Genomic DNA, 16,414 nt, shown 5'->3' on the forward strand with positions numbered 1-16,414 from the left:
CACATCATTCTCAGCCTTCACATCATTCACAGCCTTCACATCATTCTCAGCCTTCACAGCAGCACAGCCTTCTCAGCCTTCACATTCCGTCAGAACGACTGCAGCGCTCTCAGGCTGAGAGCATCCTCAGGTCTGAACTCTTCTCTGTTGAATCTTAAGTCAGCTGTTTGTCCTTGCCGGGTTGCAGTGGTTGCTGGTGCCTTGCTCGTTGGTCTCTGGGTGAGAGGCGGAGTCCGCCCTGGACATGTGCCTGGTCCTTCGCAGGACAAACAGACACACTGTGGAGGGAAGCCGAAATACACGGAGAGAAAACCGGTACGTGGGAAAGCACAAACCCCAAGCAGGCTGGGATTCGAACCCAGAACCTCCTGGCTACCAGCTGCTCTCTAATTTTATTAAACTCTGATCGCTCAGTTGAGCAGGAGGTGATAAAATCTAGAGCTTCTTTGACATTTCACTTCAATTTCCTGTGAGTTTCTTGGAACCAAAAAGCTAATGTGCAGGTTTAGAAAGTGTTTCAAACTGTTTTCCTGCCTTCTTTCTCGCTTTGCGGCCGATTCAGACATGAGCCAAACTGGTCTCCAAGCGGTTTGGCTCATGTCCTGGCTGCGGACCAGCAGGCCGAATCTGTATTGTCCTGGGCGGTTGGTGATCCAGCCTACTGGTGTTTTACGTCTTAAAGGAAGAGTTGGAGGAAGGGCGTCCAAAGCATTGGAAATATTCCTCAGACGGTATAAACAGGAACAAACCAGAGATTTAACGTGATTTTTCCTGAAACTTTAGTTTCTGAACAAGGATTCAGCCAGAGACTCGAGCATCTGCTGTATCTTTGCTGTTATTTTTTATGGTGCAAAGATGATTACTTGAGTTTTCTCTTCATTAGTTGGATAAATCTTTGTCATCCAGTCCTTGATTGAATCCAGACAGTTAAGTAAAATGTGCAGTTTTTAGACTTTATTAAGATGAAAAGAAATATATAACTGGATGTGTGGAAAGCAGGTCAGAAGCAGCTGGTGATCCCGGACAAGCCCCCACTTCATCAGTACAGACAGGAAGTCGGTTTGTTAGGAACCAGATCAAACCCTGATTTGTGATTCCATGTTGCTGGTTTGACTTGAATTTTAAGCAGCAGCTGTGGCAGACCCAGCAGAGCACGCCATCACCCCCAGTTCTCCCAGTTCTCCCAGTTCTCCTCCTGTAGGCTGAAGGGCAGGTGAATCTGCAGCTTCCTCCTTCTGCTATAAAATGTCATTTATTTTGAAATATTTGCATAAATTCAGTGGCTTGCACAACGCTGGATGTTGCACAACAGTTTAAGAGGCTCACTGCAGCAGATCGTTGTTCAGAGTTCACACATCGTCTTCCTCGGTTTTCTATTTGATTTATTGTTGGATTTAAACCGAACGTTTTGTTCCACCTCATGTTTCAAACATGAATTCAACTGAAAAGCTTCTGAATTCCTCGTTCGCTCTTCCTCTGACGGCCCAAATCCTCACCGTTTGGTTCCCTGGTTTCTGTGTAAACACCCTTTAGGTGTGAGCGTGTGTGCACACGTCTGCATGAAATCATCGCTACAGCAGTAATATGGGCATGCAGTGTTTGCCACAGTGATGTGGTTTGTAGAGTCATTAGCGGAGAGAAGTCGTGAGGATGACCAGAGGAAGCAACGTCACACAGGAAGTTTATCTCCAGTGCAGCTCATCTGCCCTCATATGACTCGGTTCACAAGGAGGAGCTCAGACTGCAGGAACAGGCAACATCTGCACGGACGGCTGCCGCACAGCTGGCTCTGCTGGAGGTGAGCGCACACATGCAGGACATCAGCTGGAGACTCACACCGCACATCTGACACTTTCACGCCTCGACTCGCTTCGTTTCTGATTACAACGTCCCAGATGGATGAAAAACTCTGATCCAGCAGAGATCAGATCAAATCTGCTCTAAAAGCTGAAATAATGAGGATTCACTCAGAGCAGGTTGGAATATTTAATCAGACTGAAGGTGATCTGGTAGAAAAGTCCAGAACTTTCTGTGTTTCTCTGATTCATCTGCTTCTGAAACTGATAACGCTTCTTATCGCATTTCATAACTTTGTGTTTCGTCACATCGTCAGGCTGATTCTAGAGATTGCTCCAAATGTTAGTTTTCTCTTAAATGTGAACAGATAAAATAAAGTAAAACAAAATAAAAGTCAATTTGTGACAAAAAAGAGACAAATTTTGAATCAAATGAGGAGCCAAAGGTTGAAAAGGATCCAAAAGATTGGATAAAAGTTTAATACTGAGTTATTAATAAAATGCCTGATTTATTTAAACTCTACAGGGTAAAATAAGATAAGGAATAATAAAAACAAATGTAATGAAAGCCTTCTCTGCATCCTGATGTGAATCATAACCTGCCGTATTCCTGGTGGGTTTGTTTTCCTCACCGTTAGAACGTTGAGCTGCTCTATGATCACAATGCAAAGCTGTGGTTTCAGTTTTTCATAAGTGGAAGTCAGAGCTATAATTACATGGTTCGACTTTCCCTTCCGGCCGTTTCTCCAGGAAACCTGATCACAGCGGCGACACGCCGGCCGCTGATCACTTCTCCTTCTCTGGCCTTTCAAGCTCAGCGACGCTTTTCGAGTCTCGCGTTCTGCCAGAGCCACTCAGGTGTAGTTAACCCCACATGTCCACCAGGGGGCAGAACAGAAGGGGGCAGGAGCTGCCTGGCAGTTACCTGAGCGCCTGACAGCAGTCAGAGTCATCCAGATAAAAAGCATCTGATGAAGGCTGGTGAGGATGACTCTGGTTTGCATGAAGCTCAGATGACCAAACCACAGGAAAATCACACATGCTGCGTCTTCCCACAATGCATTGGAAACAGGAAACTCCAGAAAGGATGACCTGGCCACACTTTTCAGAAACAGAAACACAGTTGTTTTGGAAAGGCAGAACAGCTGTAGACAGGAAGAATGAAATGTAGTAACATCTTTTTACACTGGGGATTGTTTTGCTATTTTTATGAGAAAGATTTGAAAGTTTTAAATTTCTGTCATTTTCCGTTCAGTCTGGAGAAGCAGCAACGGAACTGGGAGAATGTTTCTCCACCACTGGAGAATAAACCGGGGGAGGGAACACGCTAACAGGGAACAACACGCTAACAGGGAACACGCTAACAGGGAACACGCTGACAGGGAACACGCTGACAGCCAGGGAACACGCTGACAGGGAACACGCTAACAGGGAACAACACGCTAACAGGGAACACGCTAACAGGGAACAACACGCTAACAGGGAACACGCTAACAGGGAACACGCTGACAGCCAGGGAACACGCTAACAGGGAACAACACGCTAACAGGGAACACGCTAACAGGGAACACGCTGACAGCCAGGGAACACGCTGACAGGGAACAACACGCTAACAGCGGAGCTAACGTTTTGCTGAAGGTTAAACGTTTTCAGCCGCCTGACGCTCCAGCTACACACTAAAGGTTAAAGTTCATGACAGGATGGCAAGAAAAAAAGAGCAAAAAATAAAAATACAAATAAGAAAAAAAACTAGAATACATTGATATAAAATAAGCAAATAATAAATCAATTAATTAATTAAAAACCTGAAATAGAAAATAATTAAAAATTATTTAAATAAATAAAATAGATGAATCAAAAATAAATGAATAAAACCAACAACAGAAATTAGATTTATAATAAAATAACTAAAAATGATTGCGGCAGGACTTCTGGAATCTCCTCTGGACAAATTGATCCGTTTGTCAATAATTCACATTTCTGTATTTGGAAAAGAGAAACACGTCAGATCAGCACTTCCTCCCTGACATCAGGCACGGTGGTGGAGGGTTATGCTCTGGGCTTTAGACCTGAACTCCATAATCCAAGTTCAGACTTTGGTCTTGACGTTTTTCCATGTCAAGACAGAGGAAGACAGAGGAATAAAGCCAATATTCAGGCGACGCTCCAGTCTCAGCCTGCTGCTCACTGCTTTCTGGATAAACGTATAAAAATAATTTGAGTGCTTGATGGAGCCAGTGTTTCTGTGCAGAAGTGGATCAGAGCCAAAGGAACTGAGCTAGAAAAAGTTTCACTTTAGGTTATTTATGTGGCTCCGTTTCACACTGAAGCTCATCGCTGAGCGAAGTTCAGGCCGTTTCCAGCTTCAGTTTCAAACTCTGGTTCTGGTTCTGCTTTTCCTGTAAATCTGTCCATCATTACATGAGAGCATCATGAGACAACTGCAGATCAAAGTTCATCCGATGTTCAAATATAACTTAGAAACTGACCAGGAAACAAACTGACTCAAAATCATTTTTAAAAGGTTAGTATTATTATTATTTTTCTTTTTTATGTTGGTTATTTTTCATTAGTTACATCTTATTTTTATTTTTAATTATTTTAAAAATCTGCAATGGATTTTAAAACCCTTTGTCTTATATCTATTTATGTTTTTTACATTTAATTTTTAACATTTTAATTATTGTTTAATTTTATTTCTTATATTTTTTACATTTTTATTGTAAATATTAAAACAAGAAGCTAAGTGAGCTTCAGCTTAGCCAGAAACAGCCCAGATCATCACTCTGCCTCCGCCGTGCCTCATCCACAAACCGATTCGCTGCTTTTCGTCTTCTTCAGCTTCCAGACGGTTCTGTTCTGTTTACAGGTCTGAGTGCAGCTTGTGAGATTTAACCAGAAATGTTTCACTCTCAGTTAATTCATGAGGTAGAGAAGGATTGTCATTTAAATAATGACATCCTGGTTAAAAATCTGCGTTTTGCATTAATTCAGCTGATGTTTGTAAAACTGGTCGACAGGAATCTTCTGAAAACATCAACGCTGCATCAGATAACGAGTGTGAAGCCCTGAGGACGTTACAATGACTCAGCCTGTCGCACGAATACCTGTCAGAGTTCTGCTGTATTTGTGTTTGTGGTGATGAAACTGCAGTAAAACATCCACAATCCGTCTAAAAAAATCAGTTTCTGAGCTCATTTTTAGTTGCTCTCAGCTTTGTTTACAGGAGAAACTCAGAGAAATTGTAAACATAGACGTTAATTATGGCTTCAGTCCTGCTGCAACGTTTTAATTTTCACTGACAGGAACAACTTGGATCTTCAAGTGGTATTTATAGCCTTCACCAGAATGAGAGAGAGCAAAAATATGAGCATGATGAAATGTATTTTTATGCTTCCTATCTTTGTCACCTCTCTGTTTCTGCTAATCTTGTTCAGTGATTGTGAAACTGAGCTGCAGGAAAGAGAAGAGGCGTTTGCTCTGAGAGGCAGCAATATTATACTAATGAAAAATACTGAGAAACGTTGCTGCATTCGTTAGTGTTATTATTGATGTGAAGCCGTTTATGCTGTCATGTTTTTACAAACAGCAGAAAAATAATCTTTAGACAAACAGCAGTCAGGATTTAACCCTAAAATACCCGAGCGAGGACAGGAAGGCCTCCGTCCGTCATCCTGTTTTCACAGGAGTGGATGAAGGAGCGCCGTTGGATCGGGATCAATCGGAACAGGAAGTTGCAACCCGGAGTCAAAGATGCTCGTTATTTGCAGACGTGGTTCAGAGCAAACAGAACGCGGCGCTGAAGGCTGCTGGACTTAAAAGGAGAAGATCAGAAGGAAGCAGCTGCACAGATTTAGTTGTTTACATGCGCAGAACATCTGGAGGATGATCTGCAAACCGTGTCACAGTGCGACTGATTTAACCTGCCGATGGGAGGCTTTTATGGCTGGATTCTGATGCCGGCCCAGACGGATCCAGAACCACTGAGATGATTTAACCGCCCGTTTCTCCTGTAGGAGCTGACTGCCTGCAGGGGGCGATGGTCATTTCTTCAAACTCAGTCAATCAGCCAAACGTCTGTCTGGCTTTAGGAAAACAAAAATAGGAAGTTGAGTCTGTTTGCTGAAAACTGATGAGATATTTGAAATCAACTCCTGTAACTTTCTGAAATGTAATAAAAAAAGCAAAACAATCTCCAAATTTCCTACAGAGTAAAACTTTCAGTTAAAACTTTTGACAAGTTGAAGACAGTGTCAACACTCGAGTTCAAAAGTATAAAATGTTGTGCAGAACGCTGCTGACAACGCTCAACTGTTAGCTTTGTTTTGACTGATCTTACCAATATGGAGGATTCTGAAGTGAGACCCAACCAGCTGTAGCTTCAGGTTAAGACAAATTACAAATTAATGTTTATGCGACAAAAACTGGTAAAGATTTTAACTCAACAGCAGAAAAACTGCTGAAATGTAATAAAGTGGCAGAAACATTAGAATAGCAAGACTTTAAGCTGATGTGCATAAATAGTAAGACTGTCAACTGAAAAACGATGAACAAGACAAGATGTTACTAAAGATCCCATTGGTCCAAACAGTTGAAGCAAGTGTTCAAACAGGTGTTCAAGTGTGAAAATTGGAAGAAACCTTCCTGCATTGAGGATGGAAAAGATAGAAGATGATCTTAGACCTGCATCACAAGCTGAAGGCAGGAATAAAACCTTTGGTAAAATGTAAAAAAATGTGGCACAGGCTTGAAAAGTGTAATCTGTTGACTTAAAGACCAGATGATCTGAGGTTGGAGTTGGATGAAAACTGTGGAAATGTCTTGACTTGGTGTCCAACTTAGTGACATGTAACACTAGTGAAACTCTGAAATGCCGTATTTATCACTGGCAACCAAAGAAATGACCTTGGAGAAATTCGCTCTCACTTTGATGAACAGCTCTTGATTTTACATGGATATGTGGTATTACTATGGATATACATGTAAATTAGCATAAACAGAATGTATTTCATAAAACTGGCCCAGGGCAGCTGTGGCTACAGTCCAGCAGCCTGTCATCATCAGTGTGTGAATGGGTGAATGAATGTAGTTGAGATCCTCTGGACTTGATAACACTCTATACAAGTATAGGCCATTAACCAGTTACCATTTATTAAAGCCATCTTGTCTTTTTTGTTGCCAGGAATGGAGACCCTTAATTCGTCTAACACCAACAACCAGTCCGACATTCACAGCATCTTCACCAAGCAGGTCCTTCCCCCTTTCTACATCGCCATCTTTGTTCTGGGCCTGTGTCTAAATGTTGTGGCTGCCTGGATCTTCTTCAGAGTCCCAGCAGACTCTGGTCTGGTGGTCTACCTGAAGAACATGGTGGTGGCTGACCTGCTCATGCTGCTCTCCTTCCCCTTCAAGGTGGTTGATTACTTGGGTTATGAGAGTTTCGACCTCGATGTCATCAGGTGTCGCTACACAGCCGTACTCTTCTACTTCTCCATGTATGTTGGAATCCTCTTCATCGGCTTCATCAGCCTTGAGCGCTACGTCAAGGTTGTTTGCCTCTCCCCTTCCTCCTCCACCATCCCTTCTTCCAGGTCCAGATTCGGTGTTGTGTCTGTGCTACAGCATATACAGAGGGCCACTTTTGCCCGGGTTCTGGCGGTCCTCACATGGAGCCTGCTCTTCCTGTGCTGTGCCCCCAATGTCATACTGACAAGCAATCTTGAAGAAAAACAGTCTGGGAAATGTGTGGATTTGAAGACACCACTAGGCAAGGAGTGGCACAAAGTCTCAAGCTATATCAGCGTGTCCTTGTTCTGGATGACACTTGTTGTTGTGACTTTCTGCTACACATCAATCGCTCGCCAGGTGTGCAAGACGTACCGCCGCATGCGCCGCGACACCATCGACATCTGCCGCAAGTCCAACCGCAGCATCTTCAGCATCCTGGTGGTGTTCTTCATCTGCTTTGTGCCATACCACGTCTGCCGCGTGCCGTTCACTCTGAGTCAGTTCAGCCATTCAGGCTTCACCTCAGATGTCCAATTTTGGCTTTTCCAGATTAAGGAGGGAACGCTCTTCTTGTCGGCGATGAATGTCTGTCTCGACCCTGTAATCTACTTCCTGATGTGTAGGACTTTCAGAAAGTCCCTGCTGAGGAAACTGTCAGTGAGAGCAAGGAGGAAGTCGCTTACCACTGCTCAGAGTCTTAGCAACATCTAGGAGAAGAGGACAAGGAGTCAGAGGACAAAGAAATATTTAGCAGCTAAAAAAAAGGGAAGCAAAAGAAAGAAGGCGGTGAGCAGTGACGAAATCCTTGGCGACTACCCAAACTGGACTATATGGAGACCAAAACCAGTCCTTATGGGCTGGTATCTTTTAGATCTTTCACTTCTCCACCACACCGGAATCAACTGATAATCTTCCAGATCATCAGCTCCAGATATTAGCATCCATTAAGCTTCAAAGGTGCGTAAAACTTGAACTGTGCAGAAGCCGCAATGATGGACATTGTTGCTGAAATTACGTAGTTTGACTATAGTGCCGTGTGGACCTGCAAACGTGCCAAGCTGTCCAGAAAGAAATCTGAGATGATCTGAGCTTTGGAACAGAGTCCATAATGCTCCTGGGAGATCAGAAGATGGGTCCATTGTGGCCATTAAGGACTGATTATGGTCCACAACAATACTCAGATGGGCCTTAAAGTTTCAGTGCTGCTCAGTTGGTTCCAAGAAAATATTCCTCCCTACCATTAGACCAACACCAGCAGCCTGAACCAAAGCAGAACGGATCCAGGCCTTCATGTTTACTGAAATACTGAACAACCAGCTGAACCTGAGACTTTCTGGACCGGGAAACTCATTTGACATCAATAACTACTCATGATCCGATAACCTGCTACTCACTAGATCTTTTCTCTTTTTCAGAACATTCTCAGAACATTCTCTCTTAATCTGAGAGATGGTTGTGGGTTGAAATCCTCGTAGATCAGCAGGCTCTGAAAAACTCAGACCAGCTGTCTTTTTGCTTAGCTTGCAAAACCAGCAAACATGCCTTTTATTTATCTATGTCACTTTTATATTCAATAAAGCATTAACTTGTGTTGAACTGTTTTGATTTGGCCCATTTCATGGGGGAACGGTGACGTCTGTTTTTAATTTCACTTTTTCTCTGCTGCCATCTGGTGGCCAAAATCTATAATAGCAGGATTTCTGCACAGGAGGCGGTCGGTGTGGAGGTAAAGTTTGGCTTTTATCCAGTTAGATGTGTATAGATGATTAGCAGTAGCACATGCCTTGCATCAAGAAGGTCCCGGGTTCAAATCCCTGATATTTATACACACAAACCTGTATGTAAGAAAAACAAATATTTTATGAGACCAAAATAGAGTTAAAAATCTGATTACTGGGAACAAAACATTTAGGACTTACTTTGGGAACAAACTCACTTTAATCATCTAATTGAGTTAAATAAACAACGATAAGTTATGGTGCATGTTAATCTGAGGTTAAAGTTAAATAACTTGATAAGGATTTTTAGTTTTAAACTGTTACAAAACATCTGGTTGAAACCTTTCTTTAGGAAATCACTGAAAATAATCCTGAAAACAAATGAGTAAATAAGACTAAACCATAATGTTGAGTTACTTTTAAAGAGTATAACTTCTAACTGTGCATCTTCATTTTATTGCAAGACTGTTTCACATTAAAAATATTGCATTAGTAAATGAAAATCCTAAAAAAAGATTTGAGTTTTTACAGAGTGAAGGAAACTGGTGAACAAAGTTCTTTGAGTAAAATGGGCTTTTGGCATTAAAAGTGTTTGTTGGTTTTAAATCCTCAGAAATGAATCTGGTACCAGAGGGAATGTTGTAGAACATGTTGGAGTTTAAAGAGATTTACATTTTTAAAGGCGTCATCTCCTATAAGTTAAGTTTATTTGTTTCCTGTTCCAAAGAGCTCGACTACGGAGAAGTTCAGGAAACCTGCAGACTCCATCTTCCTTCATGGTTCAAAAACATATTTTCACTCAGTTCAAAAGTTTTGTTTGAGAACTTTGAACGGATCCAGGCCTCAATATTTAGCATGCTAACGTATCGTTTAGCTGGCTAATTATTTAGCGTAAAAATAAGTATTTATCTTGCTAACTAAACATTCAGCTTGGTAGCTAAATATTTAGCCTCTATTTCAATCTTTATCTTTCTAACTAAACATTTAGTTTGCCAACTAGATATTTAACTACCATGTAAACATTTAGCTGCTATTGTGAAGGTTTTCCCATCTGTCTGATCAATACATCTGATTATCAGCTTCTGACTGATACCGATACTCGACTTTCTGTACAATCACAACTTGAGGGTGATCATCGTCAAGACAAAGCAAACAGACGGAACCATCAGGAAACCACTTCCTGATGTTTTGGTCGCACCTTCTGTTATGAAGCCACAGACTCGACTGTCTCACCCTCCGCTTTTCACCTGCTTCAGCAGGATGAGCCATCTTCACATCTTCTTCTACTTTGACATTTTCTCCTGAAGTGGACTTGGAGAAGTAAAAGAGAGCAGAATTAACCCAGATTCTGGCCCGGTTTCTTCTTTAAAGAACACAAACAAGAATCTGGCACTTCAGATATGTGGGAACTTTTACGCTGACAAAAGAAAAATTGCATTGTCATCATTTTTTAATTTTATTGGCTCTAGTGGCCTTTATTTGATCATTAATTGACAGGAAAGTGGGTAATGAGAAGACATGCGGCAAAGGCCGCCAGACCGGGAATCGAACCTGCGACGGCCACATCGAGGACGAAGGTCTCTGCTCAACCCCGGCGCCACCACAGCACAACCATCATCAGTTATTCATATCTAAATGTTACAGTTTTAAACTCATTTTAATTAGCGGGATATATATTTAGCCTCAAACTAAATCTTTAGCTTGCTACTAAATATGTACCAAGCTAAGTATTTAGTTTCATAGCTAAATTTAGTCAGCAAGGAAAATATTTAGAATTAAACTAAATCTTTAGCTTAACTTAGATAGGAGGCTAGCTGTTTAGCTTAAAACTCCAACATGAAAAGCAGGCTGAAGATGTGACTGAAGAAAGAAACCAGTTTATTTCTAAATAGGCTAAATAAGCCAAATTATTGCTGGTAATCTGTGATCAGCTCCAGATGCTCCCTGTCCTGTAAAAACCCTGAATCTGTATTTATATGAAACTGGACCAATAAAGCTGGTTCTGATCTTGTTGCTGATTCCTTGGCCTCCGGCCATCAACGCTGTTACCCGGTTAACTAATGTTCATCATGAGTGTCAGTCGTGTTTATTCAGTTTTGCATCCGATTTTCATAATTTGTTTTTAGATGTTTGTTAACCGGATCGGGTTTCCTCGGTGCTGCTCTCTTCAGGTTTGTTTTTTTCATCCTAACCAGTTAAGAGTCTGACACCAGCTCAGCACCATCATGGAAATGTCTGAAATGAGTGTTTGTTTCAGGAAGGTGTGGTTTGTGGTCACACTGACGATTGCAGCAACATGCTGCGAATGGACAGGAAAGCAGATTCTCTGCAGCAACACAGAGAATTAAGTCAACGGGTCGGAGCCGAGCAGAACCAGGACTCCGGGTCTGAGAGCCAGAGAGACAACGGCAGGGGGGAAGGTCCAATTCCAACCCTCTCACACGCAGCCAGAGGTGGGTGGCGCAACCCAAACACTGGATTCAAGTAAGAGTAGCACTCCATCATGTTTTCCTAAAACCCGGGTCCGTTAAGTTACTCAGGTAAGACTGGAGGTATATTTGGTAAAATACGTTTAACAAATACTTGGTAAAAGTACCAAAAGAAGCAGACTTCAGTGAAGTCACCTTGATGACATTTTTAAAGTTATGTGTATATTCTAGTATTTTAAATACTAATAAATAAATATCAGATTGGGGCATAAGAAAATTTTATTTACTGTATAAAACTTGGAAAACTTTTTATTTAATTTCCCTTTTGGGATTAATAAAGTATTTATGGATTGAATTGTTACTTCCGATGACTCTACGGTGTTTACTGTATGTTCAGTCGGCCTCATCATGGCTGGCAGGTAGAAAGTTAAAACAACAAAGCTGGTGTAAGGACAGGAGGTCTCACTTCAACACAAACTGGAGGTGTCAGAGTTTGGTGCATGTTTCCTTTCCATTCAGTCAGATTACTCACAGTGTGTAAAGTATACAGGAAGTTTACTTCAAAACAACATTAATCATGTAAAAGTAAAAAGTATGTATGTTATAAATAAATGTATGTTTTCCTCCAAATAGTCACTCAATTAACAAGTGGTGAGATATTGTTCCCTCAAACTCAGAATGCTGGACAAAAACAAATAAAATGAAGGATGACTCCTAATTTCTGTACAAAGATGATATAACTACTCAGTCATGCAACACTGTTTGGGAGTGGGGGTCAGAGGTCAGGGGGATCTGTCCGTTCTGGGATTCTGATGGTTCTGAGACATGTATTTAAAATCAATTTGAAAGTTTGAAGCTTTCTGAAGCCCTGTCTCCAGGAAGTCATCAAAACATTCTCCTCTATTAACACGTTAACGTTTTTACCAGCGCTACTCTGAGCAGTAGCTCCTATGACGAGCTCAGCAGGTCCACCAGGTGTTTGCTAATTGCTACTGGCTAGTCTGAAGGATCTGAGGGGGGAGGAGCTGCTCCTTGAAGGCGGGGCTAGGGTCATCCCAGTGTTATGCAGCTGAATGGTTGCCATGGAGATTAAAGGATTTCTCAAACATCCATGAAAGAATCAAAGCAAAACTCCAGGTTTGTATCTGATGAAAAACAAGATGGTGCCTCGCTAAGCAACAATGTATTTGTCTCTGTTCACGTTGGCTAGTTAAAGGTTTGGCCAGCCCTGGCCTGTGGTGATGTGCAGAGAGGAAACTGACGGAACGGCTCTTCCTCTAACATGGTAACAGAGACCTCAGTGCTTCCACCACACCTGGATTCAGGTGAGGGAGGCTGGTAACGGAGGTTACTCCAGGTGTCTCCGTCTCTGCCCACACTGACGTTAACATGGTCGAGGACAATCTGGGAATCATCAGACGGCATCTTCCAGTCTGATCAACTGGACCACGACCAGAACAACAGTCTGGTTTTCTGGCCGGACACACAGAGCTGCACACAGAGGCAGATTTGCCTAACAAATGACTCATGCAAAAGTTGTCCCACTGTGCACAAAGATCACTTCTACTGAAGCAGCTGGGAAGATCACTACCGTGTTTTAACTGGCAACCAAAAACAGCATATGTGGCATTTCAGCACCATTAAGTGGAATTGGAGATTTGCATGCGATGCATAAAACCAGTTTGATGATCTGTTGTTTTCCCACTGACTGGTTTTGATATCTGACGTCAAACTGGCAGCTGATGACAGCAGTCACAAGCAACAGATAGAAATGGACTTAAATGTTTTCATGTGGTGGTCGCAGGTTCGACTCCTGGCCTGGCGATCTTTCCCTTCTCTCGTTGCCCTCTTTCCTGTCGAACTACTTTCAAATAAAGGCCAATAGAAACAACAAAACCTTTACAAAAAAACCTGAGTTAATTGAACAACTTCCTAACCTTTACTGCTATTATTGCCGAGGTTTTAGGCTCAGCAGATCCCGGGAACTTAACGATCAGGCAATCATTTAAAAATGTAACTCAGTTAATCTAAGCATACCAATTCTGTAAGAGGACTTCAGTCTTGAATAAAAATTGCTTTGAAGTTTTATTAAACATATTTGCATCATGTGTTATTGATCTTTTCCAGGTATGGACCTCTTTAACTGCTCCAAGCTCTCCACCAACAAAACCAGCAGTAGCACTGTCTTCACCAACCAGGTCCTCCCGTCGTTCTACATCGTCCTCTTCGTTGTGGGTGTGGTGCTAAATGGCATGGCCGCCTGGATCTTCTTCAGAGTCCCAGCAGATTCTGCTCTGGTGGTCTACCTGAAGAACATGGTGGTGGCTGACCTGCTCATGCTGCTCTCCTTTCCCGTCAGGGTGGCGGTGAAAATGGGCTTCAACTGCTGCCACCTTTGGATTTTTAACTGCCAATTCAATGCCGTGCTCTTCTATATGTCCATGTATGTAGGAATGCTCTTCATAGGCTACATCAGCCTTGAGCGCTATGTCAAGATTTTCCAACATGCATCTTCCTCCACAAGCACCTCCTCATTCAAGATGAAATGTAGTGGAGTGTCTGATCTAAATCTTATGCAGAATACCACCTTTGCACAGGTTCTGGCGGTCCTCACCTGGGGTCTTCTCTTCTTATACTCTGCACCCAACGCCATGCTGGCAACCTGGCCAGCCAAAGACCATAACTTCACAAAATGCATGCAGCTGAAGACGCCACTTGGTGCCCAGTGGCACAGAGTATCCGTCCTTATTAACATGTCTCTATTCTCGGTAACACTACTTATCGTAGGCTTCTCCTACACCTTCATAGCTTACCAGGTCTACAAGACGTACCGCTGCATGCGGCGCGACAGCAGGGGCATCTACCGGAACTCCAACCGCAACATCTTCAGCATTCTGGCAGTTTTCTTTGTCTGCTTTGTGCCGTATCACGTCTGCCGCGTGCCTTACACCATGAGTCAGATGTCATCATCAAGCTTCAGCGAAGATACCAGTATCCTGCTTCACCAGATCAAAGAGGGAACTCTATTCCTGTTGGTGACGAATGTCTGCCTAGACCCCCTGATCTACTTCCTAATGTGTCGAAACTTCAGAAAGTCGCTTATAAGAAAACTGTCCAGTAAAAAAAGGAGGAAGCCTCCGCCAACCAATCAGAGTCTGAGCAACATGCAGAGGGGGGGATGGAGGAATGGATGCAAAGCAGGAGGAGACACTGAAAGAGAAGACAAGGACAGAGTAGATCCTGGAAGAGGAGGCAATCAGAGCACAGCAGATCCTTGATGCCCAAAAAGAGTCTGGGCAACATCTTGGCCAACAGGAGACAGAAGGATGAACATTTTTGTGCACCAATGGAGAAAGAAACTGGCGAGGAATCTTCAAATCGAGAACATTTGTGAGGCCAAAGTTGTGGTCCAAAAAACATTATGGATGGTAGGAACCTCTATTTAGGGGAAAGTTGGTGCTCTCCGTGTCCTTAAAAGATTCTCTTGTTGCACTGAGACAAGAAAATACCAACCAAATCAGGACACAGAGAGACTTTGTGTAAGTGGTGACTCTGAAGATATTAGTCACCATAAAGGTTTCACACAATGAGTTTTTGTTGTCTTTGTCGTGACTATATGAGTTCTGTATGTGAAATAATAAGCTGGTAATAAAAAACTGCCTAACTTCAGAGCCTTCTTTCTGTCTTGTTTGGCTTTAAGTTTGTTGAGATGATCAGAAAAAGCACCAAACGGCTCTTGGAGGCCTGAAAAGTTTATGACATGCAGGAGATCCAGATCAGAAGATTCTCTGAGGAAAGGAGGAGGATCATCCTCAGAGGTTTCATGTCAGGATTTGAAGTAGCAGAAAACTAAAAAGTGGATATTTTGTCATCTGGTTGTTGGAGACACTGCAGATCCTCCTTGATGGAGAACCTGGTGAAGGTGATGTTTTGTGTCTTTACCTCAACCTGCAGGTTTCCTCCAGCAGGTGGAAACTTGATGTTCTGCACTCTAGCAAGACATCAAGAAGTCTTTGGAAAAGAAACAGCATCACAGAGGTTCAAGTTTCAGTGGATCTAAACTTTAAATGACTGCTGACTGTATATTTTCTTTAAGGCTTTTTCTGACTTATAAAGGTCAACATTTCTCTGTTTTAGCTGCAGATTCTCTGGTTTTTCCTGTTTTGAACAGTAGCACAAAGAAATAGGCCTCATTTTTATATCATACATGTATTTATATCCCATTAAAACAGGAAGTTATGGATAGCTTATTAAAAACTCCTGGAAAAGTAAAGTATTTACAAAAAATATCACTTGTATTTATCTAACAAAAATATTGGGGGTGCCAGTAATTGTGCAAACAGTGATTTTATCAGGATTATTTTGTTGAATTAAAGTCCAGAATGGCTGCATTGACGCACGAACCTCTAATTTTTAATGTCTTTGCTGCCATCTAGTGTTTAAAGTGTGTAACAACATAAACCTGCATGCAGAAACGATTCTACCCTGAAGTTTTCCTTCCCCATGAATTGACATCTTCATTAGTCTGTATGAGACAAACAGCTTTATTGTTGGGATATTGTTGTTCATATGCATTTTACTGGTTTTGTGTAATAAAATCTTACAAATCAACTTCTAAACAAACAATAATAAAATAAACACAGACATTCTAACTGTTAGCCAGAACTATTATTATTATTATTATTATATTTGTCACTGTCTTGTTTTTATCTTTAACTTTTTTCCTCATTTAGCCACACAGTGGTGCAGTAATGTTCATAACCACCAGAGGGCAGCACAGACTGGTACATTTTCCCGTTTTTTCTCCTTTTTAAAAATCTTTGAATATCAGGTGAGAATCCAACAGATTCCATTTATTTCTGCTTAAATAATCAATCCGATAGAATCACTTAATGTCCTTGACAGGAAGTCAGTTTTGCTCCCAATAACTGCAACATAAAACACACAGGATCTATTCTGATGA

At 41.9% G+C, this 16,414-nt stretch overlaps 2 protein-coding genes across 4 annotated transcripts; both read left to right on the forward strand.

Moving 5' to 3' along the window:
* The first annotated feature begins 1,349 nt into the window (after positions 1 to 1,349).
* On the forward strand, positions 1,350 to 8,879 carry LOC102224436 (P2Y purinoceptor 14-like). The gene is made up of 2 exons (XM_005808283.2): positions 1,350 to 1,798; positions 6,979 to 8,879. Exon 2 carries the CDS (start codon positions 6,981 to 6,983, stop codon positions 8,013 to 8,015), a length of 1,035 nt encoding a protein of 344 aa, XP_005808340.1. The 5' UTR covers positions 1,350 to 1,798; positions 6,979 to 6,980; the 3' UTR covers positions 8,016 to 8,879.
* Positions 8,880 to 11,338: 2,459 nt separating this feature from the next.
* Positions 11,339 to 15,102, forward strand: LOC102224691 (P2Y purinoceptor 14-like). 3 transcript variants are annotated; one of them, XM_023350992.1, is made up of 2 exons: positions 11,339 to 11,562; positions 13,579 to 15,102. In XM_023350992.1, the coding sequence occupies exon 2, from the start codon at positions 13,581 to 13,583 to the stop codon at positions 14,727 to 14,729; it is 1,149 nt and encodes a 382-aa protein (XP_023206760.1). In that variant the 5' UTR covers positions 11,339 to 11,562; positions 13,579 to 13,580; the 3' UTR covers positions 14,730 to 15,102. The 3 variants fall into 3 exon arrangements, with proteins under 3 accessions (XP_023206760.1, XP_005808341.1, XP_023206759.1); XM_005808284.2 differs by having other exon boundaries at positions 11,339 to 11,506; XM_023350991.1 differs by having other exon boundaries at positions 11,339 to 11,475.
* The last annotated feature ends 1,312 nt before the right edge of the window (positions 15,103 to 16,414 follow it).

The sequence above is a fragment of the Xiphophorus maculatus genome, chromosome 18, assembly GCF_002775205.1.
Source record: "Xiphophorus maculatus strain JP 163 A chromosome 18, X_maculatus-5.0-male, whole genome shotgun sequence".
NCBI classification, from domain to species: domain Eukaryota; kingdom Metazoa; phylum Chordata; class Actinopteri; order Cyprinodontiformes; family Poeciliidae; genus Xiphophorus; species Xiphophorus maculatus.

Coding starts and splice junctions, on each gene's coding strand:
- LOC102224436 (XM_005808283.2), top strand. CDS start 6,981: ATGGAGACCCTTAATTCGTCTAACACCAACAACCAGTCCGACATTCAC.
- LOC102224691 (XM_023350992.1), top strand. CDS start 13,581: ATGGACCTCTTTAACTGCTCCAAGCTCTCCACCAACAAAACCAGCAGT.